This window comes from Rhipicephalus microplus, chromosome 10, assembly GCF_043290135.1.
Source record: "Rhipicephalus microplus isolate Deutch F79 chromosome 10, USDA_Rmic, whole genome shotgun sequence".
NCBI lineage: Eukaryota > Metazoa > Arthropoda > Arachnida > Ixodida > Ixodidae > Rhipicephalus > Rhipicephalus microplus.
In genome coordinates this window covers 41,578,918-41,606,895 of record NC_134709.1, presented here as the reverse complement: position 1 = coordinate 41,606,895, position 27,978 = coordinate 41,578,918, and the positions used below count along the sequence as shown (strand labels likewise).

At 47.1% G+C, this 27,978-nt stretch overlaps 1 protein-coding gene across 1 annotated transcript; it reads right to left on the bottom strand.

Moving 5' to 3' along the window:
- Positions 1–224: 224 nt before the first annotated feature.
- Positions 225–27,674, bottom strand: LOC119181117 (piwi like RNA-mediated gene silencing protein aubergine). Its single transcript, XM_075875542.1, has 9 exons — positions 27,511–27,674; positions 22,701–23,183; positions 20,202–20,591; positions 18,251–18,517; positions 10,745–10,957; positions 7,847–7,987; positions 6,581–7,153; positions 4,191–4,574; positions 225–2,027 (listed from the first exon to the last, which is right to left on the bottom strand). The coding sequence occupies exons 2-9, from the start codon at positions 23,136–23,138 to the stop codon at positions 1,572–1,574; spliced, it is 2,862 nt and encodes a 953-aa protein (XP_075731657.1). The 5' UTR covers positions 23,139–23,183; positions 27,511–27,674; the 3' UTR covers positions 225–1,571.
- Positions 27,675–27,978: the final 304 nt, after the last annotated feature.

The following is a 27,978-nucleotide window of genomic DNA, read 5'->3' as shown; positions in this document are numbered from 1 at the left end:
CCTACATCAACGAGAAGACGCTCTGTACAACCGTGGGCACACCAAAATGCTCATGCTGTGACCTTGTTGTTGCAGCAGTGTCGACGTCCTAGGGACTTGTTTGGACAGATGAGGAAGCTCGCTCTGCAGTAGGAAAAACTTCACTATGGTCACATTTCTGCAATTAAAAAAAGCAATCACTTCAGATAAACTTGTCCAGTACCACGGTGGTCAGGAAACTGCAGTGCCATATTTTTCGATTTTTGTGGAAAGCAAAAAGAGGAGAATACAATGCTACTTGGCAGGCATGCCATGACGATGCTGAACATAAGGCTCTGCCAACACCGATACCTAGAGACGATCGGTCCGCGCAGTCACTCAACTTGCTGAGAATAGCCAACCTGTTGTGCCACCCGCACTGACGCCCAGAGCACAGAATGCAAAATGAACATTATCAACTTTATGGAAAACCACACACTTACTGATTACAATGGAACAGCTAGTTCATGTTTAATTTTGCCCTCGATTGCATGATCATGCAGAAAAACAAAGGGCAAGAGGGAACTGATTAAAGCTTACCAAGTTCAGGTAAGTCAACTATACTAAACAGAAAAAAGTTGTATGCACACAAATGAGGCTACAAATTGAATACGCCACAAATTGGCAACTGCATGTAAAATGATAGTTTCATCCACAGTAAATTATGAACTGAACGGTTGTCAACTTCTTTGAATACACTAGCTCTAATAAACAAGTCTAACTGGCGATTTCAAAAATGATTCTGCAGAAATATACTCCATAGTGGTAACTCAACTACACAAATTAACAGCAACTGTATCATTGCAACCAAGAAAAACTTGCTAGACAAAGATTGACATGGCAAAGGACACAGCATATATAAAACCAATACTTCACAGAACTTTAACTACAGCAGCAGCAAACAGAAAAGATATTCAGCAATTTGTATATTTTATTAAGTAAACAAGACTTTGCAACATGGGCAAAATGAACAAGCAAAAGAAAAAAAAAAGAACATGATAATGAAAAAGCGTTTTATAAGGCAAGGTTATCTTGAATTTTTTAGAATATGCACATGCAAATATACGAGAAGAAAGTAATTGTAAATTCAAGAATTTTGGTACTGAAAATATGAACTCATAACATGCCAATAGTGTAATAGCAAATTATAGCGTTAATAAAAAAGCTTTATTCATCTTCCATCAGACTTTGGAACCTCAAAATTTGTTTTTCAAAGCGTCCGGTTTAAGGACATGCAATCTTCATTTACTTTGGAAGTCAGGGTTCCAACATGTAAGCTTTAATCAGAGGCACATTTTTTTGTCTTTTTTTGTTATTGCACTTTCACCTCAATCGTGCACACGAGGCTGAACCAGTTTTGCATTCTTTTCCACTAAAGACGAGTTCAAAGGGAAAAAAATGAAAGTACAGGTCATTAAGAGTACAAATGAGGAAAAGGTAGAGAAAACTTGTGGAAAGAGAATGGCTTTTCATTTCAAATTGGCACACAATAGTCAATGCAAATGAACCCACGCATGTGGAAAGGAAATAAGCAAATGCAAACAACTGGGAGGCTACAAATAGAAGAGGGTGCCGTTGAGTCGTGAACAGTGCTCGCCATGCAGAGACTGGCCGGCCAGGAAGGCCAGCTTGTGGGCGTACTGGCAGGGAGCCGGAACGCGGATGGTGCCAGGCCAGTTGAAGTAAAGGTGCGTCAGCTTGTACGCCAGGCGCTGCATGTGGTCCGGCCTGAGGCCCGTGGTGTCGTGGATGATGTTGTAGTGCGTTGGTGACACGGTGCCCTGGCGCACGCTCTGCGAGACGAGGAAGAAGTCGTAGCGCTCGGGCCTCGTTACCTCCCTGTCGATGACTGTGCCCGGCAGCGGGTTGCAGAAGCTGCCGTCGGACGTGTGTGCGAAGAAGCGTGTCGAGATGCGCTTGGTGACGACGACAAAGGCCAGCTTTTGCTCCATGCCCGGGAAGAGACCCTCCAGCGAGTCCACAATTTGCTCAATCTCCCATTCTTTCACCTGTGCGAAAGGATGACGAATAGTTAGCAAACTGACCGCGTGCTCAGACGGGCATAGTTACCCATGAATATACTAAGGGGGAACAACTCTGGCGCTGGTGTTTGCAGGAGCTGCAATGCATGGCACTTCTACAAACATGGGAATGATGGGTAGTACACAAATTTGTCTAATCTTTGTACATTCAGCTCAGTTTGCCGTAGCATAGCTTTGAGCTAATTTGTCAGGAAATGACAATTGGCAAATGTTCAGCGGTTACACTTTGCTACCTTTACTTTTTAGGCCCACCAATACAATCAGGTCACAATGTTTGAAAGGGTCCACTCTTATGTTCGAAAAACCAAAACACTGCAATAAACAACGCCAAGTGCGTTCAAAGCCTGCAAGCACAAGCATTCGGCAAATTTGTATACTGCTTCCAATTCCCATGGTTGCTCAACGATCGTAGCTTCAGAGTCCCCTCTAGTTATTTCAGAAAACTATGTACGAGAGTAGTAGAAAGGGGGCAGTGAATTCATTTAGGTTGATAAACTGTACTCCCGGAACTCTCATATCCTTACTTTCACCATCACAGTCTGACTTGAAAGTGACGACTTCGCCATCACTTTCACTCTTCAGGTGAATAAAACGAGAGAATGAAACTGTGGAAACGAAAGGAGTAAGGGCATTTGCTTGGTCAGGGTCTGCCATGCCTGGCTATTGGCGCATATTTCAAGTCTCTTGGATAGGGAGAGGCTCAGGGGTTTTCAGGGTAAAAAATAAGTGGGTCACCGACCACAGCTAAGACAATACGGTAAAGTTTTGACATTGGCATGGCAGACATGTTAATCAAACTTATTTCCTTTGGGGGGAGAAATCAAATTCCTAGTACACTCTCAAGGCCAACCGGAGTATTTGGTGTGCCTTTCAGCCACACAATAATTTTCGTCTGGTTCGCTTGTGTTTCCTTCCTCAAAAAACTGCGAGCTCGCCACTTCGCCATGACGATGCCACGTCAGGCTGATAGCCAATTGCAGTTTGTGGTCGCAAAGTACGGGATGATTTTGCAAGAAAAGCATTCAAGATAAATGACGATTCTTTGCAGCATCATTAAGGAGCATTGGCTGTTGCAATTTGTGTGAACGAGAGCTTCAGCTTGGTGAAAGTGAAAAAAAAAAAAACCATCTATATTCCTGTATTAGGCCAAGCCTTGCTCAACACAAACCCAACCGATATTTCGCATAATATATGTCGACTATAGTTGGGAGAGACCGATCATGGAAAGCATCGCCACTCATTTAATTCAGAGCCCTGAACATGATTCACTCCCTTGCCTTCATTAGAAGTGCAAAACGCTTGCACACGCTGGTTAAGACAAAGCCAAATAGTCTCTGCTCTGGCCGCAAAACTCATCTTCAGGAAAAGCATGGTAATAACACTGTTGCAATGTTTTTTTCTAGTAATCATGATGCGATTTGACAAAAAATCTTTATGAAACATTGTCTAGATGGCACCTTACCAATGTGTAATCGACGTGTTCAGTGAGGCTTGGTGAGGGAACGTCTAAACATGTTTCAGTGTTTGTTTTCTTGACATCTTACAATTTAGACAGCCACAGGGTCCGTATAACAAGCTCTCTACAAACACACTCGCTCAGGTACACACATTGACCAGCGTTGAACAGGCTGGGCCTGGTTCATTTACGATTATTATAAGTGCAGGAGGAAATATCGGATTCTCCATGTTTTTTTTAATGATGTATGAAAGGTAACGGACAGTAGCTGTCATGGCTTTTAAATGGGCACTTTGCTAACACATTTATTTGTTTATTTGGGAATGCCTGATCGGCCCGTAAAGAGGCATAGGGTGAGGAGGGGCTACGGTACAATTCACTAAATAATATACTGAATGCATACGAGGACTCGTAAAATGTCACAGAACAAAGCGATGTCCATGTTGATGTGCAATACAGATGCTAGAAACGAGACTAAAGTAACATAAAATAAAATAAAGGATAAGTGAAAAACAAACCAGCAAGTAGCATAGCATGACAGTGTGTATTGCCTAAGAAATTACTTGACAGTGCCTAGATGTAATACATTTCCATGATTACAAGCACGCACTCGGGGGAAGGCGAAAGCTTGAATAGATGGGTAACATGAGACGCAGGTATGCTACTGAGCTCACCTGAGGGATCTGGCCATCCGAGACGCCGTCGCGGAAGAAGATTATGCGCTCGGGAGAAGTACCATTGTTTTCCTGGGAGTACTTGCAGAGGGAGTCTTTAAGGTGCTGAGCGAGCGAGCTGCCAAGCTCCTGGTGCGACGCGTGGAACGACACGCGTGAGTACCAGCGCGTGAATGTGCGGTTCATGCTGGCGACAAAGGCACCCGCAGAGCGGTTGCGTGAGCCGGCGTCATGGTACGTGTCGTAGCCGATCACCATTGTGTTCGCCAGTGGGATCTCCAGGCACCAGGCCTCTCCGCCCAACTTGCAGTTAAGCTGAATGGCCACCTTGGTGGCCACTGACCGGATGTTCTTGCGATTCCCGATCGTGCGAGAGAGAATAACCTGCAAGAAAGTCGCCCCGACAAAGTAAGATGTATGCTGGCAATTTGCTCACTTGTGAATGAACACATGACGAAGCACCAGCCCCCTTTAACAATCACGCAAGAACGATAAGTTTCGGTGGGCTGGTGATTGTTGATGGCAATCGCGACCTGCCTGTCGCAAGATGTTTGTTCAAAGTTGCTGGGAATGGTCGAATGTTTATCAAGGCGAGTTCGCTGAGTGTACCATACTAACAAAATGTTTGCATAAGCAAATCAAATGATGATGAAACGAGTTGTGCGTTCACTTCATTCTTGAGGATTTCAAGTGACTAAAGGAACAAGGCAGCTTTCTTTTGGTATTAAGAGGACAAGGTACGCAAAAATATTGAAAAAAAATTACTTTTCACTTTATTTGAAATCTTCAGCCTATATTAAATTGGATGGAATCACCCATCATAGTAAGATTTTTCTTCTCTAACAAAGACTTATTTCAAAACTTGTGTAGCGACTTGCCATTCCCTTATTCTTACGTAGCGAAAAATTCCTTGCAATTCAAGCATCATAGCCATACAGAGAAGTTACAGTTCGCAGGTATGAATGCATTTGGCACAATCGGAAAAGAATGGGCCCATAGCTGCGAAAACGAAAGCAAGCAGAAGCATCAAACTTTCTGTCGGGGAATCTGTCGTCAAACTTATGTCGGGGAAAGACCAGAGGCTGGACAAATGAGAGTTCTTGTTTTGAAAGCAAATTGAACACAAATAGAAGTAGTGGCAGAAAGTAATCCAGCACAAGCCAAATGGTGCCTTTCACAAAGTGACAGATGTACAGAATAATTTTAAAGTTGCAATCCTTTCACAATCAAAACAATTTTTACATGCGAGTACTCACACCATGCTTGTTTACTTCACGAAAAGAGCTGAACCTGAGCTGTTAAATTTGCCATACGTTATTTGGAGTCTAGAACATTTTTGAAACGTCTCATAAACATTAATACTTATGAAATATATTTGCCAGACCACAATCAATGTAAATATCATGTAGTAAACAAAGGCATGTTGCCAACATGAGCTGTGAAATGAGTATAAATAAGACACCAGTGTGCCTACATTAAAATACGGGTTGATAAGAAAATGTATACGAGGTACCCTGCTTATATAGGATGCATGTCATATAGAAGACGAGAATTGCTGCCCAGAGCATGCCTCTTATAAAGGGGTTTAACTGTACTGGTATTTGTGGCAGAAATCAAATCAAACCAGAAAAGCTGAGCTGACTTCAGAAGTAACCGCAGCCCCACATAACTGTGACCAAATAATCAGTAGATAATAATCGGTATGAGATAAAAGTAATCATTTTCACATTTCATCACAGTAGCCTACATGTCTAGCTGAAGAAAAAAAAAAACAGCCAAATGAGCTACATATATGCTTAATATGCCGGTTCTTGTCGCACAAATGTGATCAGAGCCTATGACGCTGCACACTAGTAGCACTGTGGGATGATGGCACAATTTTTTTTTTTTCAGTTTATTTAGGATGCACCAGTCTGTGGAACAGTAAAAGTTAAGTCATTCTCATTCTTTCAGTGTCGGTTCAATGTAGGTCTGGAGCAATTACTAACAAAAATTACTGCTTGCAGCAGCAATTCTCTTTTCGAGCAGTTTGGAGCAATGGGAGCGGCACTTCCACCCCTGTAAGGATCAGTGTAAGCAGCGTGGCAAGTGCCGTCAAATAGTATATGCTTTACCATAATTTTCAGCATGTTAACTCAACGTGACGCACTTGAAATATTCATCTTTTTCACATTGTTACAGCAAATATTCAGTTTGAGGACCGGATTGAGTGATACCAGATTCCATTTGTTGTTGAATACCCTCACATCCCTTTACCAGCAGGAAGGAATGACGAGCGTGCTCGAGCACTAGCAATCCCAAGTGTGCTACGTGCAATTTCAAAGCTGAAGTTATACTGCGCCCGCATGCGTGACAGTTGCACTTCCACAGTGACTACGAACTACGAGTACCTGGGTGTGGATGCCAAGGTCCACGCAGGCCTGTTTCTTGATCATGTCATAGCGGTCCTTGCGGTTGTTGGGCACCACGATTAGCGCCAGCTGCAGGTCCCCTGAGCCGCCAACTTCGTGCAGGGCGCGCACGTAGTTGGCCGCCCGGTCGTCCTCCAGCTTCAATACCTTGGGGTGGCCCATGTGCAGGCCCATGGGCGGGCACACGCTCATGAGGGTGCGCACAAACTCTGTCACATTGGCGTCGTCACGCTTGTGGCACATCACGAGCCAGGTTTCGATGGCGACTGCCACGTGCAGCCGCTTGTCTCGCATATCACGCGAAAAGTCGGCCGTCTTGGGGTCGCATTTGTACACCTGCTGTCCCTGCATCACCTTCTCGGGATACAGGGTGCGGGCATCAATGGAAACCAGTGAATCGCTGAATGTCAACCCCCACTGCTCCATCTCTGCGCGTATGGCATCGTTGCCATTGATTCGCTTGATGAACTGGAGCAAGTTCTGCACGCGCTTTGGCGGGTCGATACGAGTGTGCTGGGCCAAGTCTCGCATCACAGACACGTTGGCACGCATCTGCAATGGGGAAAGAAAATAAAAATTAGAAGACTTTTCTATTTCTACGCAATAGGCAACTAAAGCAACTACTACTATGCATAATTCTGGCACCCCTACGGGACGACAACACACTACCTGTGCGACTGCATGTCCCCAAAAGTCAAGTATGTATGTTCTCATGACCCGCATTCGCACAACAGCAGCAGCACCCTCAAAAACCTTCCCAGTCGTCCCAGCTATGCCAGTGGCCTCAGCTTTCCAGTCCCTATGTGGGATTTGTCACAATTATAGAGCTGCAGTCATCGTTGTCAAGTCAGTGATGGGGCTCAGATGTCTGCAGCACAGGTTGTATCAAATCTACATCCTTTCCTTCCCCTACTTCCTTCCCTGCAGCTTATTTACTGTAGACTTGACTGAGATAGTCACGAGGTGCTGTGATCGAGGAGGGCTGTCACGTGACCTTTGGCAGGTTGCAAAAGACAGGGCTACCTTTCTTTTTCTCATAATAACACAGTTTTGAGCATCCATCAGTTATAACATGGGAGATGTCAAGTAAAATTTGCTGCACCTGCTACCTCACTGTGAGTAAAGCAAGAGAGTGCCATTTGACAGCCTCTATTCACCAGGAACCATTTTGAATTGTGAAATAGTTCGATTTCCACCAGCCAAGGTCTCTACACCCCTGCATTAAATAGCACGCAAGACTCTCACCTCATCAGTCAGCCCCGTGAGAACGCACAGCTCGGGCACCAGGTAGATGTTGTCGGTGCGGCCAGCACGTATGTCTTTTTCCTTTGGACGGCACACTAGCAGTGGCTGCTTGGCATCTCTGATACGTTTCTCATACTGGTCCTGCACCAGGAATTACACTACACTGTCAACTTCAGGATTATCTTCAAAAAGTTGTCATTGGCTGGCAAAACAGGCCGAGACAAGGCAAGAAGAGACAGAGCAAGAAAACCTAAACGCATTGAAGACTAAACATCATATTATAACACAAAACACAAGAAAAGAAGAAAAGATGTCGGCTCCAGCAACAGCCGTCGCTGTCATGTGCATATGATTTGTATTAAGCAAGAAAGCTCACAGTCGAAGCGTGAACCATCAAAGCACCACTGCCTTTTACACGTAGATGGCAAGCTTGCTGCCACTCCGTAGGCAGTGCCGACATTCTTTTTTTTCTAGTTGTAAGTTTGCTAGTGCCGTCTTCTTGGCCTTGCAGCAGCCCATACAAACTGCTGCAAGGCCATCTAAGAGTTTGATAACAAACTGGCTTCAGGCAGAGGCACAAGAAAAGTGCCAGACCGCTTATTAGGGACCTAAACTTTACACTGATAAACAAACTTCTCTGAGGTGGGGCCAAGTGTTCATCAAGCGTTTTGCAATATTGTGGTACATCCAGATTTTTAACCCCGTCACATTATATATTACACATTTCTAACTGCTGCATTTCTTTTTCGCTGTCCCGTGAAAAACGTATTAGATGTTCTGCGGTATCGAATCGGAAGGATGAGAAAAAATGCAAGAGTGCCACTCTCACACAGCGGCTCGTTCAGTCTTTCAAGGTCTGGTCGCACCCAATTGTTAAACTTTATGCATTGACAAGTGCATAGCGGGCTTTTGCCTTCACACGTTGCAGAGAGAGCAACATACTATCGACTCTTTGCATAGGACTTCTAAGGGTAGGTCAGGACTGTCCGATCACGAGACTGATTCAATATAACTCATCCTTTCGGCCACATTTCCCACAACAACAACAGTCATAACCTAGCTTGCTTGAATTTACTTTTTTTCTTTATACTTCCTGAAGTGATAAAGAAAAGACCGTGACTATGGTGACAAAATTTAGCCTTTCTTTTGTAATCTGGATAAAATAGAATGTGCATTTACATTTATTGCATGTTTAAGTCTCAAAGGCAAGCAAGTCAGACCTTTGAACTGAGAAAAGCAGTTGCGATTGTGCTATGCTGTCTCCTTATGCTTAGGCATATCCCCCACCCCCCTCTGCTTAATATTTTACTTATTGCAGGGTAAAAATAGCAAACGCTTCAGCAGGGCACGACTTTTTGCTGGTATGCTACCACACTCACCTACTACTGTTTACAGCATGTGTGGCGTGTATGTCCTATCAGCATTGCAGATCTTATGATCATGATTATGTTTCACAGCATTTCCTACATTACCATTTTATGACGGAGACATTCTGATTGGCTAAAGACAACCAGACAACCAAAATTGGGAAGGCATTTTTAGTACTTGGAAATGATAAGTTGTAATGTAGCGACACCCAAAAGCTACCCAATTATGGGTAAAAAAAATGCTGAGATGCAGAGAATGAATGCAGCGAGTGTGCGAACAGATCGAAAGAGAAAGTTGCGAGAAGGGGATCTGGAGGAGATTATGCAATCAATCAGGACTATGAGTTGCATAAACCAAGAAATAATGAAAGTAAAAACCATTGCCCCGAGCACTACCTGGCATGCTAAAGTGCTACCAAATAACATTTCCATTGTGTTGTGCATGGGCATGGCGTGAATCCAAAATAACGCAATTACCCTGACTGTGGCATCTAGATGTTTTAATGCAATAGTGTTAGAGCGCGCTCCGGCAGAAACAGCATATCTTTCAGAATTGTAAGACGAAATGCTCCCTTTTTGTTCAACCCTTCCAGGAAACACATTTTAAAACTGGGTTCAGTTGCCAAGTTCGTTAATTCGGGTTGATGAAAATAACAATTTTTGAAAATGGAAATATTTTCTGTATTAAAAACTTCGTAAAATCAGGTTTTGCTTAAGTTTTCAACTGTACCATAAATAATGGTTGCCAGTCTCTCTGAAGTACTAAGAACACAAAGTTGAAACACCCAAGACAATTAAAGTACTGCAAGAAAATGTAGCCGGGCCATCCAACTCTTTTCTGAGAGAGACTCGTTTAACTGTACTGAACTCCAGTTCCATGGTAACTGAAAAACTGCGTTCTGTATACACTTGGATAAGGGCCATGCTCGTGTAAAAGCTGCCCCGCCGCCGTGGTTAATACTGGGCTGCTGACCCGCAAGTCACGGGATCGAATCCCGGCTGCGGCGACAGCATTTTCGATGGGAGCGAAAATGCTATATAGGTTCGTGTGCTCAGATTTGGGTGCACGTATAACAACCCCAGGTGGTCCAGGTGGTCAAAATTTCTAGAGTCCTCCACAATGGCGTCGCTCATAATCATATGGTGGTTTTGGGACGCTAAACCCCACATATCAATTATCAATCATGTAAAAGCTGTGCCACCAACTTGGCTATCGGAATTTCGAAAAAAAAATCCCTGGCAAAGGCAGTGTTGTCGTGTCTTGTGTACGGGACATTTCGAGAGAGCCACCAGATGGCTATAGGTGTCTGGCGGCTACGTCCCACAGCGCGATCTGTGAGCCAGAGATGGCACGTATAAATAGGGTTTTCCATGCATGGATTAAAAATTAAACAAAAAATTTCACACTTTTGTGGAAGAGACCATCAAAATCGGGGAAAAGAAAAGTGCGGCCCTTACTAGAGTGTACGCAGTATTTTCATGAAAAATGTACAGTCAATTGTAGCCCAACACTGCAAATCAACCCACGCACCTCGTAGTACTGGATGTACGTCTTGGGCCCTTCTTTTGTCTCAAAGATGCTCAGTGGCGACTTGTTCCAATCGATATCATCGATGCGGTATGTCTTGTTGTTATACGGAGTCATTACAATGCAGCCGGCCACGCGCTTCATGGCCTCCTCTCTGTAGTAGGGCCCCGATGTGACCTGCGACAGCAGGTCCAGCACACTGTCGCGCCGAAGCACCTGCATTTAAATCAAGTATGGCTGGTTTTTGCATAGTGTACACCCCATGAAGGGATACTGATAGGCTTGTGCAAATACTTGAACGAATAACGTATTCGACTTCAGGTTAATGGAAATTTCAAAGTATTCTAAATAAATGAATAAATGTATAATACACCCCTGTCGCACTGCAAATTTAATGTAATTTACAGCGAATGTCTGTTAGTACTGTCATTTGCTTGCTGTCACATGGAGAAACTCATTTGATGACAATGGCATTTTCTGTCAAATGAGTTCCCAGAACCATTCTCATTCGATTTTGGACCGAATGAGTAGTCACGAAGCGAGGGACTTTCAGGGAGATGGCTGTTAACTTGTGGATGCGTAACTCTTATAATTTGTCAATATCTTCCTTACTAGATCAAAACTCATTACTGGTTTGAAAACATAATAGCACAAGCAATACTCTTTTTGAAAAAGCTCTGTTGTCGTTGTTGCCTGTAACGCTAATGTTGATCGTCTGATTTCACGGTTATGACTACACGAAATCACTGCCGCCGTCTTATTTCTCTGGCCAAAAAGTCAGCGCCCTGCTTCAGTTAATTTGACTCGCGCCAGGTCATATTGTCACCAATCTTGTCTCACTCAAGGAAACCTTCCGCAGAACTGCTCGTCAAGCTAGGACAAAAAGAAAAACTGCTCCAACCCAACCTCTTCGTCCTCTTCCACACGAAAACCACGCGAATTCATGCGGCATTAAAAAGCGGCTCAATCCCAACCTCTTCGTCCTCTTCCACACGAAAACCACGCGAATTCATGCGGCATTAGTCCCCCCTTTTAAAAAGCATCGACTCGATGCTTCTAAATAAAAAGAAGAAGAAAAAAAAAAAACCCATAATTAGAACACGCGTTGACGCAGAGAATGACAAAGTGAGTGCCAGGGAAAACAAAGAGGGCGTACAAGCACTTGGACCATGCGCGAACACAACAGCACCAGTGGAAGAGTCAAGAAAAAAAAAAAAAACACCACATGAGATCACTGTCACGTTTGCGAAGTAACTCGCAAGCACAGAGACTATTGTGTGTAGTACGGCTTGAGTCGTACGACATGCACAGTTTCGGGCCGATGTTGTCGACGTGACGACACTGTGCCGTCCGGAAGTACTTCGTATGTAAGGTCACTCACACGTCGGATAACCTTGTATGGTCCGAAATAACGGCTCAGAAGCTTTTCAGACAAGCCTGGTCGTCGGACAGGAGTCCACACCCACACTCGTTCACCCGGGTGGTATGCGACGTTTCGACGGCGAAGGTTGTAACGTCGTGCATCTGCGTCTTGTTGGTGACCGATGTTCACGCGAGCCAGTTGACGAGCCTCTTCGGCGTACTGCGTGTATTGCTCGGCTTCTGGAGAAAGAGCATCGCTATTATCGTACGGCAGCATAGCGTCAAGCATCGTTTGTACGTTGCGTCCATAAACAAGGTGGAAAGGTGAAAATCGGGTTGTTTCCTGCATTGCCGTATTGTATGCGAACGTGACGTATGGGAGGATATCGTCCCAGGTTTTGTGCTGCACGTCCACATACATTGACAGCATGTCCGCTATGGTCTTGTTGAGCCTTTCCGTCAGTCCATTACTTTGTGGGTGGTAAGCCGTTGTTTTTCGGTGACTCGTGCAGCTCAGTCTGAAAATGTCCTCTAGCATTTGTGCCGTAAATGATGTTCCTCTATCCGTAATCACACATGACGGCGCGCCGTGCCGGAGGACGATGTGCTGCACGAAGAACTTCGCCACTTCAGACGCCGTGCCGCGGGGTAATGCCTTTGTCTCAGCATACCGGGTCAAGTAATCGGTTGCCACTATAATCCATTTGTTACCAGTGGCCGACAAAGGGAAGGGTCCTAGAAGGTCCATTCCCACGAGGTCGAAAGGTGTCCGTGGTGGTGTAATAGGGTGGAGAAGGCCCGCAGGTTTCACGGGTGGCGTCTTGCGACGCTGGCACTCGCGGCAGCCTTGCACGTAGCGGTGTACACTGGTCGAAAGTCGTGGCCAATAGTACTGCTGGCGCACTCTGGCGAGAGTCCGCGAGTAGCCCAAGTGTCCCGACGTGGGCTCGTCATGGCACGCGAGGAGGATGTCATCCCGCATGTCGGCTGGTACAACGAGGAGGAAGGCTTTGTTGCTACCTCGAGCATTTTTCTTGTAAAGAATGCCCCTCCTTAGACAAAAGGATGACAATTCGCGAGCGATGCGCCGAGGAGTGTGAGAATTTCGGCCTTCTAAGGAATCAATAATAGGGCGCAATTCCTGATCGGCTCTCTGTCTAGACATAAAGTCAGAATCACTGAGGGCTCCGAGAAAACCATCAGCATATTCCGAGTCCATATCAGGATGTCCCACGGGTGCTCGAGAAAGTGCGTCGGCATCTTCGTGCTTGCGCCCAGACCTATACACAATCATGATGTCAAACTCTTGCAAGCGCAAACTCCACCGAGCGAGACGACCAGACGGGTCACGGAGATTGGCCAGCCAACACAGCGAATGGTGATCGGTCACCACCTTGAAGGGACGGCCGTAGAGGTAAGGTCGAAACTTTGCCGTTGCCCACACGACTGCGAGGCATTCCTTCTCTGAAGTGGAGTAGTTGGCCTCGGCTCGAGAGAGAGTACGACTGGCGTAAGCTATGACATGTTCTACGCCGTTGTGCCGTTGTACAAGGACAGCGCCAAGTCCGACGTTGCTTGCATCCGTGTGAACTTCGGTATCAGCGTCCTCATCAAAATGCGCAAGAACAGGTGCCTCTTGCATTCGCTGCCGTAACTCTGTGAAAGCTGCTTCTTGCTCTGTAGTCCAGGCAAACGGTACATCATCTCGGGTGAGTCGCGTGAGCGGTTCGGCTATCGTCGAGAAGTTGGTAATGAATCGGCGATAATAAGCACACAAGCCGAGAAAACGCCGTACCGCTTTTTTGTCTGACGGCACAGGAAAGGTGGCGACTGCTGCAGTTTTTTCTGGGTCAGGCCGCACTCCATCCGCACTCACAACATGTCCCAGAAATTTCAGCTCATCGTAGCCGAAATGGCACTTCTGGGGTTTTAGCGTGAGTTCGGCCGAACGAATAGCTTCCAGAACCATTCTTAGACGCTTCAGATGTTCTTCGAAACTCTCGGCAAAGATGACCACATCATCAAGGTATACAAGGCAGCTTTGCCACTTCAAGCCAGCGAGGACGGTATCCATCATTCGCTGGAATGTTGCGGGAGCCGAACAGAGGCCGAAAGGAAGAACTCTGAATTCATAAAGCCCATCGGGAGTTACAAACGCTGTCTTCTCTCTGTCTCGCTCATCGACCTCTATCTGCCAATAGCCGCTCTTCAAATCTATCGATGAAAAATACTTCGCGTGTCGTAGCCTGTCGAGAGAATCATCAACCCGTGGAAGCGGGTAGACGTCTTTTTTGGTGACGCTATTGAGTTTCCTGTAGTCAACACAGAATCGCAGCGTTCCGTCTTTCTTCTTTACTAGAACGACTGGCGAGGACCACGGGCTGCTCGACGGTTGTATCACCCCGTCGTCAAGCATCTCCTTTACCTGCGTCTGTATAGTCTCGCGTTCTTTAGCCGAAACACGGTAAGGTTGCTGGCGGATTGGGCGAACATCATCGTCGGTAATAATTCGGTGCTTTATGAGGGGTGTTTGACCGACTCTAGATGAAGAGGCGAAGCAAGATTTAAATTCCTTCAGCAGGGTATGCAGTGCGGCCTTCTTCTCGTCCGAAAGCTTCGAACTGACGTCGATGTGGTCCAGAAACTTATCTCCATCAACCATTTCCTCGGATGCGAAGCACTCGGTGACATCCGCTACACGGTCTCCGAAGGCCACGGTGGTGCCGCGGAAAAGATGTCGGTGCTCGAAGTTAAAATTTGTGACGAGTATCTGCGACCGTCCGTCACGCACACGCAGAATGCTTCGCACTGCACACACACCTTGAAGCAGTAAAAGGGATACGTTGCTCTCGGCGACCACGTCACCGTCTTGGAGGTCTTCACAGGTGACTTCTACGAAAGCAGTCGCTCGGGGAGGCAACGTCACGCTTTCGTCGGCAACACGCAGCGCAGGTCTACGACAGCTATCAGCGCCTCGATCGGTTGCAAGTTGCGTCGAGAAAGTCACCATTCGCTCGCGGAGATTTATGATCGCGCCATTCTCTCGAAGGAAGTCCATTCCAAGGATGAGCTGACGAGAACAGTCGCGTAGTACGAGGCAGGTTACCACAAACGTTGACTCGCGTATTTCCACTCTTGCGGTACAGCGACCCAATGGAGTAATAACGTGGCCTCCAGCAGTGCGAATACGCGTCCCATTCCAAGGTGTCATCACTTTCTTAAGACTGGTTGCCAATTTTCCGCTCATAATAGAATAATCTGCACCTGTGTCCACCAATGCGCTGACCTGAAGACCGTCTATCAGCACGGGAATGTCGAGTGAGACTCGGCCACTGGGTTCAGACGCACAATCCGGCATTTCTCTCGCACTGCACTCAGACGTCAATTCAATGTCTGCAGCGTTTTGTGGAAGCGTCGATAGGAGGTCTTCCGCACTTTTAGTCCCAGCGACCTCGCCCCCGAAGGTCGCTGCCTTCAGTTTTCCCGACGAGGGCTTGGGGAACGTCCCCGTGCCATCGTACTGAGACGTGGTCCAATAGCTGCGGGTCGTCGTGGAGATGGAGACCGCGATTGACGCCGTGGGAAAGGCAGACGTTGCTGCGCGAGGTAGTCCTCAATTTCTCTTGGCCTCTGACCAACTAGGGGACGAGGCGAATGAATAGAGAAACCGCGCAGTCCAAGTTGTCGGTATGGACATTCCCGGTAGATGTGACCGGCTTCACCGCAATGGAAGCAGAGGGGTCTTCTATCCGACGTACGCCAAATATCGGACTTCCGCGGAGGGGCACGGCGACCGTCGATGTCCAAACCAGCATGCGCAGATTGAATTGAAACTGGCGGCATCGTCTGGATTGGGACTGCAGGGCTTGAGACCGGCATGGAAGTGCGCAGAGCTTCGGCATATGTGCGGTTCCCAACATCAGTGGACGCAGGAGGTGGTTCTAGATTTGTAACCGTTGGTTGAGGGCGACGGCTGTGAAGCACCTGCTGGACCTCGTCCCGAATAATATTGGTGATGCTGCTTACCTCCGGCTGTCTCGCCCCGTGTAGTTTCGCGATTTCCTCGCGGACGACGGAGCGGACGATTTCGCGAATCCACTCAATGCTGTTGCTCCCGAAGCTGGCGGAAAATTCAGTAGGTGATGCAGAATTCACTTGCCGGTTGAGTAGGGCTGACCGCTGATGAAGTACCCTCTCCATCGTAGTGGCTTCGGTCAGGAATTCTGCTACACTCTTCGGAGGACTCCGCACTAGACCAGCAAAAAGCTGCTCCTTCACGCCTCGCATCAGATAGCGTAGCTTTTTTTCTTCTGGCATTGCCGGATCCGCTCGCCTGAAAAGCTGCGTCATGTCCTCCACGTACATGGTGACGGTCTCATTAGGCATCTGGATGCGTGAATGCAATGCACGTTCAGCACGATCGCGGCGGTCGGGGCTCCGGTAGGTCTCCAAGAGGCGATGCTGGAACTCGCGCCAGGATGTCAAGACATCACTTCTGTTCATGAACCACGTTCGGGCGCCGTCTTTCAAACACGCGTAGACGTTGCGGAGTTTGGCGGCTTCGTCCCAGTAGTTGATCGCTGCGACGTGTTCGAACTCGCTCAGCCAGTCGTCCACATCCTCAAACAGCTCTCCGTGAAAGGGACTAGGCATCAGCGGGTTCTGGACAGTGCAATAAATTGGTGCCGACGACGTAGGAGTTTCCATGACGCCTTGAGGCGAAGTCATAGTCGCTCTATGGATAAGCTGTGCCGGTGTCTCTGGTGGTAGGCCTCGTTGGCGGCGGCTTGTTCTGTGAACTGGCGTGTCCACGGGCACAGGGCTTGTGTTCCGGCTCCTGGATGGGCTCTTGTGCATGGGGTGCGTCGTCAGTTGTCGTACCCAGCAGCTCCACCAATCTTGTCACCAATCTTGTCTCACTCAAGGAAACCTTCCGCAGAACTGCTCGTCAAGCTAGGACAAAAAGAAAAACTGCTCCAACCCAACCTCTTCGTCCTCTTCCACACGAAAACCACGCGAATTCATGCGGCATTAAAAAGCGGCTCAATCCCAACCTCTTCGTCCTCTTCCACACGAAAACCACGCGAATTCATGCGGCAATATCGTCAGCCATGTTGGTTTTAGTGTGTTGTGCAGCCGTGGCAAGTTGTCTAAAATGGCCAAAAAACGACAAAGGTAAATGACTCATTCAAACATAATTATGGCATGCAAGTCAGTAAGGCATAATTTACGTCCACCTCGTAAGGTGCTTATTTTAAAGTGACATACCAACCGTCCTCATTCCCACAGTATGTAGGATCGGTCAATTTTTTTGACAATATCAGTACCACCGTGAAGTTTCACTTTAAAGTTAAATGAACATATTACCCCCCACACAGACTAAGCATTTCCTAAGTTACAAAGCTTGTCATTTAGACTGTCATATGTCCCATATCCCTGCGACAGCTTGAATCTCTTTTCCAACCTCAGGACACTTTTGTGCATAACAAAAATGTACTGCTGCAAAAGTGAGTTAGCCAAGCCACGCCCAATAGACTGACGCCATGAAATCTTAGAACTGCCATTCATTGTCATTATTTTTTTTTATTGCGCTGCAGGTTAGGGCTGTATTTTGGGGATTTATGTCCATACTTCATTCCAAGAAATGGTTTGTCAGATATACATTTTGTTATGTTGCGTGTACAGCATTCTGGATGTGGAGTGCTTTTTATTTTCTGGTGCATTTGCATTTAGTTATCAATTTAATGTTGCACCCAACAATAGGTGGTCAGCAAAAATGAGGCCCCATGTGACAGTTTCCTCTTCAAGTCCCAGCCACGTATCCAAAAGCCAGTTCTTTTGTGTAATTCAAGCCCCGAAATCAATTTTGAGAGCTGGAAACACGCCTGGTCTCCACCTTTGGCACCGCATGCTAGAACAACACAGCTGCGACATCACAACATAGTCAGAATTTGGTTCATATGTACAATTTGGTTGATAGCGAGGAAACGAGATAGGAGCCAAAAGATTATCCAAGCAGCCAAGAAAATTTTTTTTCTGCTGCCACTGGAGTAAGGATGTAGTTAACTAAGTAGCCAAACCTCGCAACCGTCGGCGAGAGTTAGAACACACCCAAAGGGTGCGCATACTCTGGGTGTGTGCACGCACCTTGTGCACGGTGTCCGTGACCATCATCACTGCTGTCTCGTACTGGCCAATGGCAGTGATGAGGCCTTGCCACAGCTCAAGACCGTGCTGCGGAATGGCCGACACGGCACTCTTGTCGAAGAAGTGCCGATTGATTTGCACAAAGTCCAGGTGCTCGAGATTACGCCGCATCTGCGTGTTGAACAGGCGCAGCAGGTCCGGGTTGGTCGGGGCCAGTTCCTGCACCCACTTGATCTTGATTGTGATGGCGGCACCGTCTGTGCGTCGCTGCAAAAGTAACAGTCCAGATCCTCTCTACAAAACAAACTCTGTGGCCATTATATTTGGCATCTTGTCGGGAACAGCAAGAAACACCCTCCTGTCATAGTCTTGCAGTAAGGTTCATTTTTATCAATTTGGTGTTGAAGGTACCAGCTATATCTCCCAAATCATCCGGCCAGCTAAAAGCAAGACTTTGAAAAAACAAATGAAAAAAAAAACAAAAAAAAAACGCACCACTCCATTGACTACTGGCAATACTTAGAGATTGAAATGCATACCCAACTCGAAAATCCACACATATTTTGTGGCACACAGCAGAAAATTAACACAAAAAAAAAAATGACAGAAGAGCACCTCAGCTCAGGGAACCAAGTATCGTAAAAACCAAGACATAGGTTGGATTCAAGAAGAAAAAAAACAACACGGAAAGTCTACCCTCGTTTTATACACTTATCATTGGCAGAAAAAAAATTTTGAAGTCTCGTAACAATGTGCAGCTGAATTCCAAAAGCCTCCATTGTCATCGTGAGCATCAGCAGCGGCACCGTTGGGCAAGGCTAGGCAAGGCATACAGTGTTCTAGCAACGTCATTTTGCCTTTTTTATCTGCTGTCACTGTTGTTTTCTTTTTTCTATTTCCTTCAGAATATAGTGGTAGTCGATGGCAGTTTTACGATAGGCTTAAAGAAAAATGTTATCAAGTATGCTAAAGCGCACGGCAACCTGGTGGCACACCGGGGAAAAGTGTCCCAAAATGTAGAAGCCACAAGCACACAAGCGGTGCATCACATCCTGCAGCACCCCCCCCCCCTCCGAAAAAAAAAAGCTCAATCATTTTGTGGATGAACTGCAGTGCACACTTAACTGTAAATGCTGTTCGCCGAGTTCGTCCGGGAGCTGCATGCAAGGTCGCTACCCATAGCAGCGGAGTGCATCTGCATGGAAGCTCTCGAGAGCGCGCGACTCTGGACGCAATCCGAGAAATTGCCATTGTGCGTGCACAGATTTATGAAGTGGAATAGCTTTGTGCTGAGGTGCGTACTTTCGTTTTTCTGCAAACACTGCATTAGTGACTCATTAGATGGAACAGAGGACGATGCACTCTGGGACGTTGCTAGTGAAAAGAAAGACGTTGTCGAGTCCGAGTGACAGGTTTGTGGCCTTCTTGCATTCAACTGCATAAGATTAGTGTCTAAATAAAAAGAAAGGTCACCAAAGTGCAGCTGGTTATGTCGTGTATTTACCAAGGTAAGGGTGCGCAGCGATACTTTGAGATTTTTAAAAATTTCCTTTTCGGGGGGGGGGGGGGGGGGGTCAAAGTTTGCGGGGTCGACCTATATTCCGGTCGAACCTACATGCCGGTTTTTACTGTACTTGGACTGTCCATTCTCATGTTTTGCAAGGGTACTATGTTCAAAACTTGGCAGCATGCACGTGCCATGGTGGTATGGCGCTCAAGTGCGAACTCAAAGGTAGATGTACCAAATACCGGCTGCAGCAACCCCATTTCAAAGGAGGCAAGGTGCTCGAAGCCCGTGTGTTTAAATTCAGGTGCACATAAAAGAACCTGAGGTGGCCAAAATTTTCGAAGCCCTCCACTATGGCATCCCTCATAATCATAATAAGGTTTTGGCACTTAAAAACAAACAGTAATTAATGAACAGTCAGCAGCATTTTCAGTAAATTCATACCTTAGAAAAGAGCTCGGTGATGGTCTGTGGCATGCGTTTGGGTGTTTTCAGGTCCGACATCCCATCAAACACGAAGCACCGGCCAAACTGCTCACGGTGGTCGTTGATGAGGGCCCGGCGGATGCGACTCGACTCGACCAGCGGCAAGAAATCCACATGGTACTGGTTGACGCACATCTGGGGCAGAGACTCCAGCCGGAAGTAGTTGGCCACCAGCTTGGTGGCCATGCCAGTCATGCCGGTTTTGTCAGTCATGTGCTTGGGCCGGGTGGCCACTACTAGGTCGTCCCGGCGGCCCCGGTGGGCACCACGGCCCATGGCAGCAGACGCGGCCATGGCAGCCGCACCCGAGGAAGTCACGACATTTTCAAATTGCTGTGGGTGGATTTTCTACACAAAGGGCAAGATGGAGTAAGTAGTCTACTTACTGTACTCTGGAGACAACTTATAAGGCTTTGCAGCCAAAAACTACAGACAAACAAAAAATACATGCATTATCTCAGTGTCCAGATGCAGCTGTCACTGAGGTAATGGTAATACCATAAAGGCAACAATGCAATAAAAAAAAACGATTAAGCACTGTGACATGTTTTTTAACACAAGTGCTCTCTGAGAGGCAACCAACTGTATGCAAGTTTCTTTATATTTGCACAGGATGACTTCTAGCACAGCCACTGGATAAAAAAAACAAGGTGGAGCCTGTTGCGTGCCGCCAAAGCGGCGAGACGGGCCTAGTTAACCTCGTGCCCGCTTTGGCGCCACCCATCCTCCCAGGACGAACGCTTTCACAAGCATTTCTATGCGGGACGGTAGGCCGTAGCATCGCGTTTCATAGCTGCACACCACAGGTTCGATTCTGATTCGTTATTAGGAGTACCTATTACACCACATGTGTGAACAGTTTGCCCTATGATGGCCAATCATTTGTAGAGTATAGGCCTCAACACTCTCCATCAATGCTGCCCGTTTGACTAGCCTGAAATGAAAAGGGTCAGTGATTCTGTTTATGGGGAGGCAATCGCCAGGCAGATTCTAAGGGCTGACATATCGATCCACCAAAAAGCACCACCAAAGCACGCACAATTTAAATACTGTTTCTTTCAGTGCATTAATGATGCCGGTTGCGGTCCAAAGACAGTCGTAAAGCAACAGTTTACGCCCTGGGCGCTTTTTGATGCTTTTCTTGTTTCGTTCCGCAAACCCATGAAGAGCACGCTTGGCAGGGTGATTTGATGCTGTCGTCTAAAGGTAGTGGCGCGCAACTGCTTCAGCACTTGTTTGTGACAAAAATAAATGCTGTGTTAGGAATAATATGCATCAAGATATATGCATCCTGATATTGTAGATCGCAAAGGAATACGTCGTGCTTCGGCGTAGTCTTTTTTTAGTGTTTGAGCTGCTAAGCAGCACACAACGGCTTTGTGGCGTCACACCACTAAAAAACAGTCTGCCACACAGGCCTGCACCAGTCATCATACTAGATCACAGGAAATATGAAGCAAACTGCCCCCCCGCACACGATCACACACGAAAAAGCACACGCACAAATCCTCACGCAACCGCGTTGAAACGCGAAGATCCATCCGCTTTGACGGGTAGAGCGTCAGCGCCCTCCCCAAAATAGTGATTGAAATAACTCTGCCCAGACTCGCTCACCCATTGACGGCAACGCTACGCATCAGGCCGCACCTTGTCTCTTATCCAGTAGCCGCGCTTGTTCAGTAGCTCCAACCTAGTAGCATTCGCTGCATCCCCACAGGGATGCGAGCAGTACCCGAGTACAACAGCGCGCAGTTGCATGCATGTACATCAGTCAAGCATTGAAAATACAGCGCAACAGCAGATAAGCACAAAAGTGAAAACCTTAGTGGGCATAGAGCACTTTCAATACCGTGACAGTGGGCGCACATTCAGTGGGAAAGATGTAGTGCCAAATAAGAGCCAATACAGAAGTCTCCATGCTGTCCTATATAGATACAATCAGTTGTATAATAAGCTATTACGTGTAACAAAGTACGAAGTCCGCAATTTTTCTCCCTTGCCAATATAACTTACATTAGCTGGTAAAAAGGTGCCTAGTTTATTCTTATTCGTAACCAAGTAAGTTGTGCAATCATGCTGTAAATGTGCATGGTAAAAGGTGTGGTGCCTTCTCCCAGGAGCCTTGCTTTTCCCAGCAGACTCCTAGGCAAAAGAAATGATTGTATATTTTATATTTTTACTGAGCTATCTATTTCAATGGAAACTAAGCTATTAAACGTTTCCTGCAGCAAATAATTTCTTAATCAGGAGGCTGACTACCTACTACAGAGGGTGATTAACAGCTTTAAAGTTCAATAATTACAAATATAGTTAATTATATTATAGCACATTCTGACTTCTCATGACAGTCGCAATGTTGAAAAAGGAGAGTGGCCCAGTATTAAGGCAGTTTTCACGCCATTGCACGATTCACCGAGTGCAGTGTTAAATGCCGCAAAAGATACGGCCACAGCCTACCTTCGAGCTGGTTGCATTGATATCGCTGACGGACATATGTTCGAAGGAGGAGGTCAGGCTGCCGACCTGCGACGAAAGTGTGGATGACGCGGGCGACGCCATGCCTGAAGTCATCATTGAAGAGGTTGGGGTTAGAGGAGGCAGAGGAGCCATGGCACCAGCCATGGCCGCCTGGGCGGGCATGGCATACTGCTGATGTCCATACATGCTGCTCTGTGGCACGGTGGACTGCGAATACCCGTACATGCTGGACGCCGGGCTGGCTGCCATTGGAGACTGTGTCCCGCTGAACATGCTGGCCGATGGGCTGGGTGTTGCCATGGGAGAGTGCGGGTCCCCAAACATGCTGGCTGCCGGGCTTGTGGGCACAGGGCGAAGGCGGCCGCGTGAGCGGCCCCGCGCTCGGCCATAGACTCTCTGTTCGTCGCCACTGTCCATAGCTGCCGATGTGGGGCGGAAATTGGGAGTACTGGGCAGCAATCTCTGCAGGAGAAAGTGATGTGGCACCTCCAGCTCTCAAAGCAGCAGTTTAACTGATTCACAATTTTTGTAACAAAATGTCCATAATAGAATTTTAAACCTTTGTGGTTCGTTGTCGGGCAGCACCCGACAGTGACACACGGCCGCAGCGGTCAATTTTGGGGCACTACTGGACAAACACTTTCAGGGTTGATTCGCTCGACATTATGTGCCATCTCTGAAAAATGTAAACCTATATTACTTGAGCTGTAATCTCTTTAGTTTTGGACCTGAACAGACACCTAGCTGATAGAGGCTACAGACAGCAAAGGTTGGAGTATTTCCTAAATAAGAACTATAGGGTCTCGAGGTTGGCAGAGCCAGGTAACTGAACTCCAAGTCCATCTTTTTCTACACAGCGAATGCATTTTTTTTAATTATAAGTATAGATAAAGAGAATAAGGATGAAAGGCAGGGAGGTTTACCATGGCTGAACCCCATAAGCTACCTTGCACTGGAGAAGGGGGAACAAAAGTTTGGGGGTGAGAAATGTTAACCTATATGAAATCTTATATGAAAAGAAAAAAAAATGCTATTCTGGCATAGCGGTTGGTATAGCTTTAGGTCCCTACCAAGTGCAGCTTAGTTGTTCTGAAACTGAAGGTAGCGTGTATCATGGGCACCCAGAAATTCCCATTAGTTTCCACTTCTCTGTTCACCAAATCGTGGATAAAGCTTCGTGCGAAAAATGCAGGGTTTCCCGTGCACAAGTATATAATCTTGTAAGGTAGATTCGCAAACTTGGTGTGCGACATGTGCTTCACTCTTTGCCGAGCTTTAGCGCTCTAATAGTTCCCTGCTTGCCACAGCAGTGGACATGCGTGCAGTATGCAGCAAGCGTGTTGGATAGTTTCCCCTGCAGATGTCGCAACGAAGGCGCCGATGGGAGGAGCCATTGCGTGTTCGACGAGCCGGTGGCGCTCCCTCTATTGCGCGGTGCAAGCTTCATCGCACGATTTCGAACAACATTTAGCCACGTCAAGTCACATATTGCTATTGGTTGTTGGTTATTTCATATACATATATTACTCAAGACCTTGTTGATTTACTTCAACATGGTTGTGACCATTACCAACCATGCAACATGACACTGCACTACAAGCTGGGCTCTTAAAGCGCCCTCGACAAAATCATTGGCTTTCTGAAGATCTTGTACAGCAAACTTTTGGCTGAATTCTGAGGCACTGAAGTGTCCTTCATAACCAGAATGAAGACAAGGATTTTATTTCAGATGCAGGGGAGGGGTCTGTCGTGCACCTGCGTTGCTTATCAGCCTGCACGTGTATACATGAGTGTACAAACTAACAGGGTGAGTACAGGTTTGAAACATGAGAGTACTCTAGGATCTTTAAGGCCCCGTGAAAAAAAAAAATGTTTTTAAGATCAATGGCATCAAGTGGTATCTGATGTGCAATTCTTGGCTACAGCAGCATTTGCAAGATACTACAGTATTGAGCCTCTACTAGAATTCAGTGATGTTCACCCTCTCTTCAGCTAAAAATGCTATTAAGGCACTCTTCAAATAAAAAGAAAGTCAAAGAAACACCACCTAAATGTGCTACTATTTGCTTGACAGCATGAGCGAGAAAAAAAAAGTGGAACCATTGAAAGATCAGAAGCTTAGTAGGCCAAATGAAGTTCCTCAAAAATGAAGTCACAGAAACAAACAAGAATTATGGGCAAATTGGCATGAGAAGTAGAGTATCATTTATCCAAAGTGTTCCTTTTAAGAGTCGGGGGGGAGAGGAGCTGCAAGTTCCCAGCAAAAGAAACGAGGGCCTTGTTTATGCTCTACAATTAGGAGTTCACATTAGTATGCTTCACTGCAACGCAGACATGTCGAGCGAGAAGGGGCACAAACAGCGATAAGAAACCGCATGCAGTTTGAAACGTGGCGATTCTGCAACATGTACCGCAAGCTATGCCGATATATAAAATTATCTAGCATTGTGTTCCTCTTCAGATTTCATTTACGCTAGTTCAACAGGTCATCTTTTTCTTCAAAATGGAGAACACCGCCAGGTCTTCACCGATCCGCCACAGAAAGCGGTGTTGATAAGCTCGAAAACTCTCTTGAACATCTTTAGCAACTACATCACTCAAGAAATCTATTGAGCTTAGGAAAACAACACTTCTGACACCTTCAAGCACATTGAAAACGCACCCGATTGAATTCGAGGTTTCAAATAGGTAGATGGCCTGTACGTATCATATAAAAACGCCCGTGCCCATAGAGACGGGGTCCGTAAAAATGGAACGCGATGAGCGCGTCTCCCCTGCATGACTGGACATGCTTGGCACAGCAAAGCTGCAGAGGTACCGACGCGAGGTGCGACCGGCGTCCGTTAGCGCGCCCCGGCGGCCACCACCTGGCACCGTGCCAAGGCACGGACGGACGGACGGAAGGGCGCGAGACGAAGGCTTTCGTTTTAATACACCAGAAAGAACGCGTGGAAATCCCTACCCCCTCCCCTTCGCTTCACTCGTACGGAGAGACTGCGAGAAATTGTAGCACAACAAATGGTGATTTTGCAAAGTACCCCGGCGGCCACCTGGCACCGTGCCAAGGCACGGACGGACGGACGGAAGGGCGCGAGACGAAGGCTTTCGTTTTAATACACCAGAAAGAACGCGTGGAAATCCCTACCCCCTCCCCTTCGCTTCACTCGTACGGAGAGACTGCGAGAAATTGTAGCACAACAAATGGTGATTTTGCAAAGTAGTAATCTGGCCCAAGCGTGTTACAATTTGAATTTTGTCTCTTTGCCGCCGCGGGTCCAATTTTCCTTTTCGAAGCAGGTGTGGGGCAGATGCAACCAGGAAACGCTTGCTGCAAGTGGTCTCCCAGCCACGACCGAATGTATTTAGCTTACGCATATAAATGGGGCCGTCATTGTCAGAAAAGTTACCGAAAAAAACAAACAAAGAGTTGAAATTCATCTTGAACTTCCGCACGATTCACAGGATTATGTCATAAGAACATGTCGCACAAGCAAGCGTACGCGCAGTACAAGCACCGAGCCAACGTGAGCGCAACGCAGCCGGCGATCGCTTTCGCGTCTACGTCCGCAACATCTGCGTAGACAACACGGCATTTGATCAGTACGGCAGCGGTTACGAGACAGTTTATCATAAGTTTCACAATATATTGAAGTCAACGTCGTGCGGCCAACGATCGAGTATTTGTACCACGGGCTGCGCCGTGATGCCCTATGGTACCCTCTATACCACAGTACGTCGTGCCCACTACTGCGCCTGCTAACCCTACTGTGTCGAAAAGCACGCCGTGTGCTTCGCCAACCTCTCGCCGATTTCAACAAACGCCCGAGCTCGCGTTAACAAAAAAAAAAAAAAAACGCCGAGCAAGACGCGTTTCTGCAGCACTTAATTGTGACAACAGGGACTCTGGAACCTTCTCGATGCTGCCAGTTAACAAGGGAAACCGCAGCGTTCAACGCGTCCCGCACCGCGGCAGGTGACAACGCCAACTCGCCGAGAGCTGTCTAAATCGCCATCGAAGTTAAAACCTTCCGGTAAGAGCGCATTTGCTTGGTTATCAATATGCTTCCCCATCACGGACGAGTTGCTACAAAATGCCACGATCCATTGGCAGTTCCTTTGCAGAGACGCGCACCTTCAGTCACACATTCGAGCATACGCGAACAGAGGAATCGGCAAGTAGTTCCACGCATTTCACGTAAAAACAATACATTACTGGTCTTCGCGACGGCTACGAATTCCCCAAAAAACCGTTCCGAGACTATATACCTGGTCTAATTTAAGGCCCTCGCAAACACACGTGACTCAACTTCCGAGGTAAGAGACGCGTCTCCACATTCACCAACGCGAAACGCGCTTTTTGTTTCACGAACTCGGAAAATGAATCCGCGGCGAAGATGATGGTGCACACTGATACTGTTGACGGTCCCGAAGACTGATTCAGCAGGGCGGCCACGTCTCCGCAACTCATTGCCAATCGTGAAACGCGCTTTTCGACGAACGCGACACGGCCGTCGTAACGAGATTCAAGTATAGCGGGAAAACGAGCGGGCAGTAAAATCTAACGCGCGTCCACCAAATGAGGTCACTCGTTTGATTCATTCCTAGATGCAAGTTCATGCACACAGACCAGCGCATCTCGGACGAATATCGTTGAGAACACCTCTCTCTGAGATTTGAGACGTGACATCCCCGCGTTGTCAAACTCTTAAGCGGACCCGCGCTAACCGAAGCAAAATACCCGCAGAAATGCATCTCCTATTCGACACTATGAGCGCGTGAAGTGACTTACGTATTCCAGTCGCAGGTCCTCTTGTGTCCAAGAACAGGAGCTCGCGGCGATCACTGCTCGCTAGTCGCCGAGGAGCCCAGCACACTGCGTCCTTACTCGGCGACTGTTACGTAAGAAATGCCGCGGTGTGGGCTCTCCGAAGAGTTCGTTCCGAAGAGTCCGAAGAGCTCTGCGCCGCCGCTTGAACCAATTAAAATCGCGCCTAGCGTCACGTGCTTTACACGGGAAGTCGGCGATTGGCCGGGGGGCCGGCGCAACGTCATTAAGAGACCGTTGCTATGCGTGGATTACCACAAGGGTTCTAAGGCGCAGGAAACTTTTTTTTTTTATGCTTAACATCAAACCTAAGCAGTGTAATGAGCGTCTCTGCGGTGTCTCGTGGGACGCGTTGGTCTGGCGTTTCCCATACTACGCGCGTTGTTCCTTGGCATGAAGGAAAAGAGAATGTTCAAAGACCATGAGAGAATG

Excerpts from the sequence above, each read along its gene's own strand:
- LOC119181117 (XM_075875542.1), bottom strand. The coding sequence starts at position 23,138 with ATGGACAGTGGCGACGAACAGAGAGTCTATGGCCGAGCGCGGGGCCGC. Across the intron at positions 20,592-22,700 it reads TCAATGCAACCAGCTCGAAG|AAAATCCACCCACAGCAATT; the intron begins GTAGGCTGTGGC and ends CCCTTTGTGTAG. Across the intron at positions 7,154-7,846 it reads TCACGGGGCTGACTGATGAG|ATGCGTGCCAACGTGTCTGT; the intron begins GTGAGAGTCTTG and ends TCCCCATTGCAG.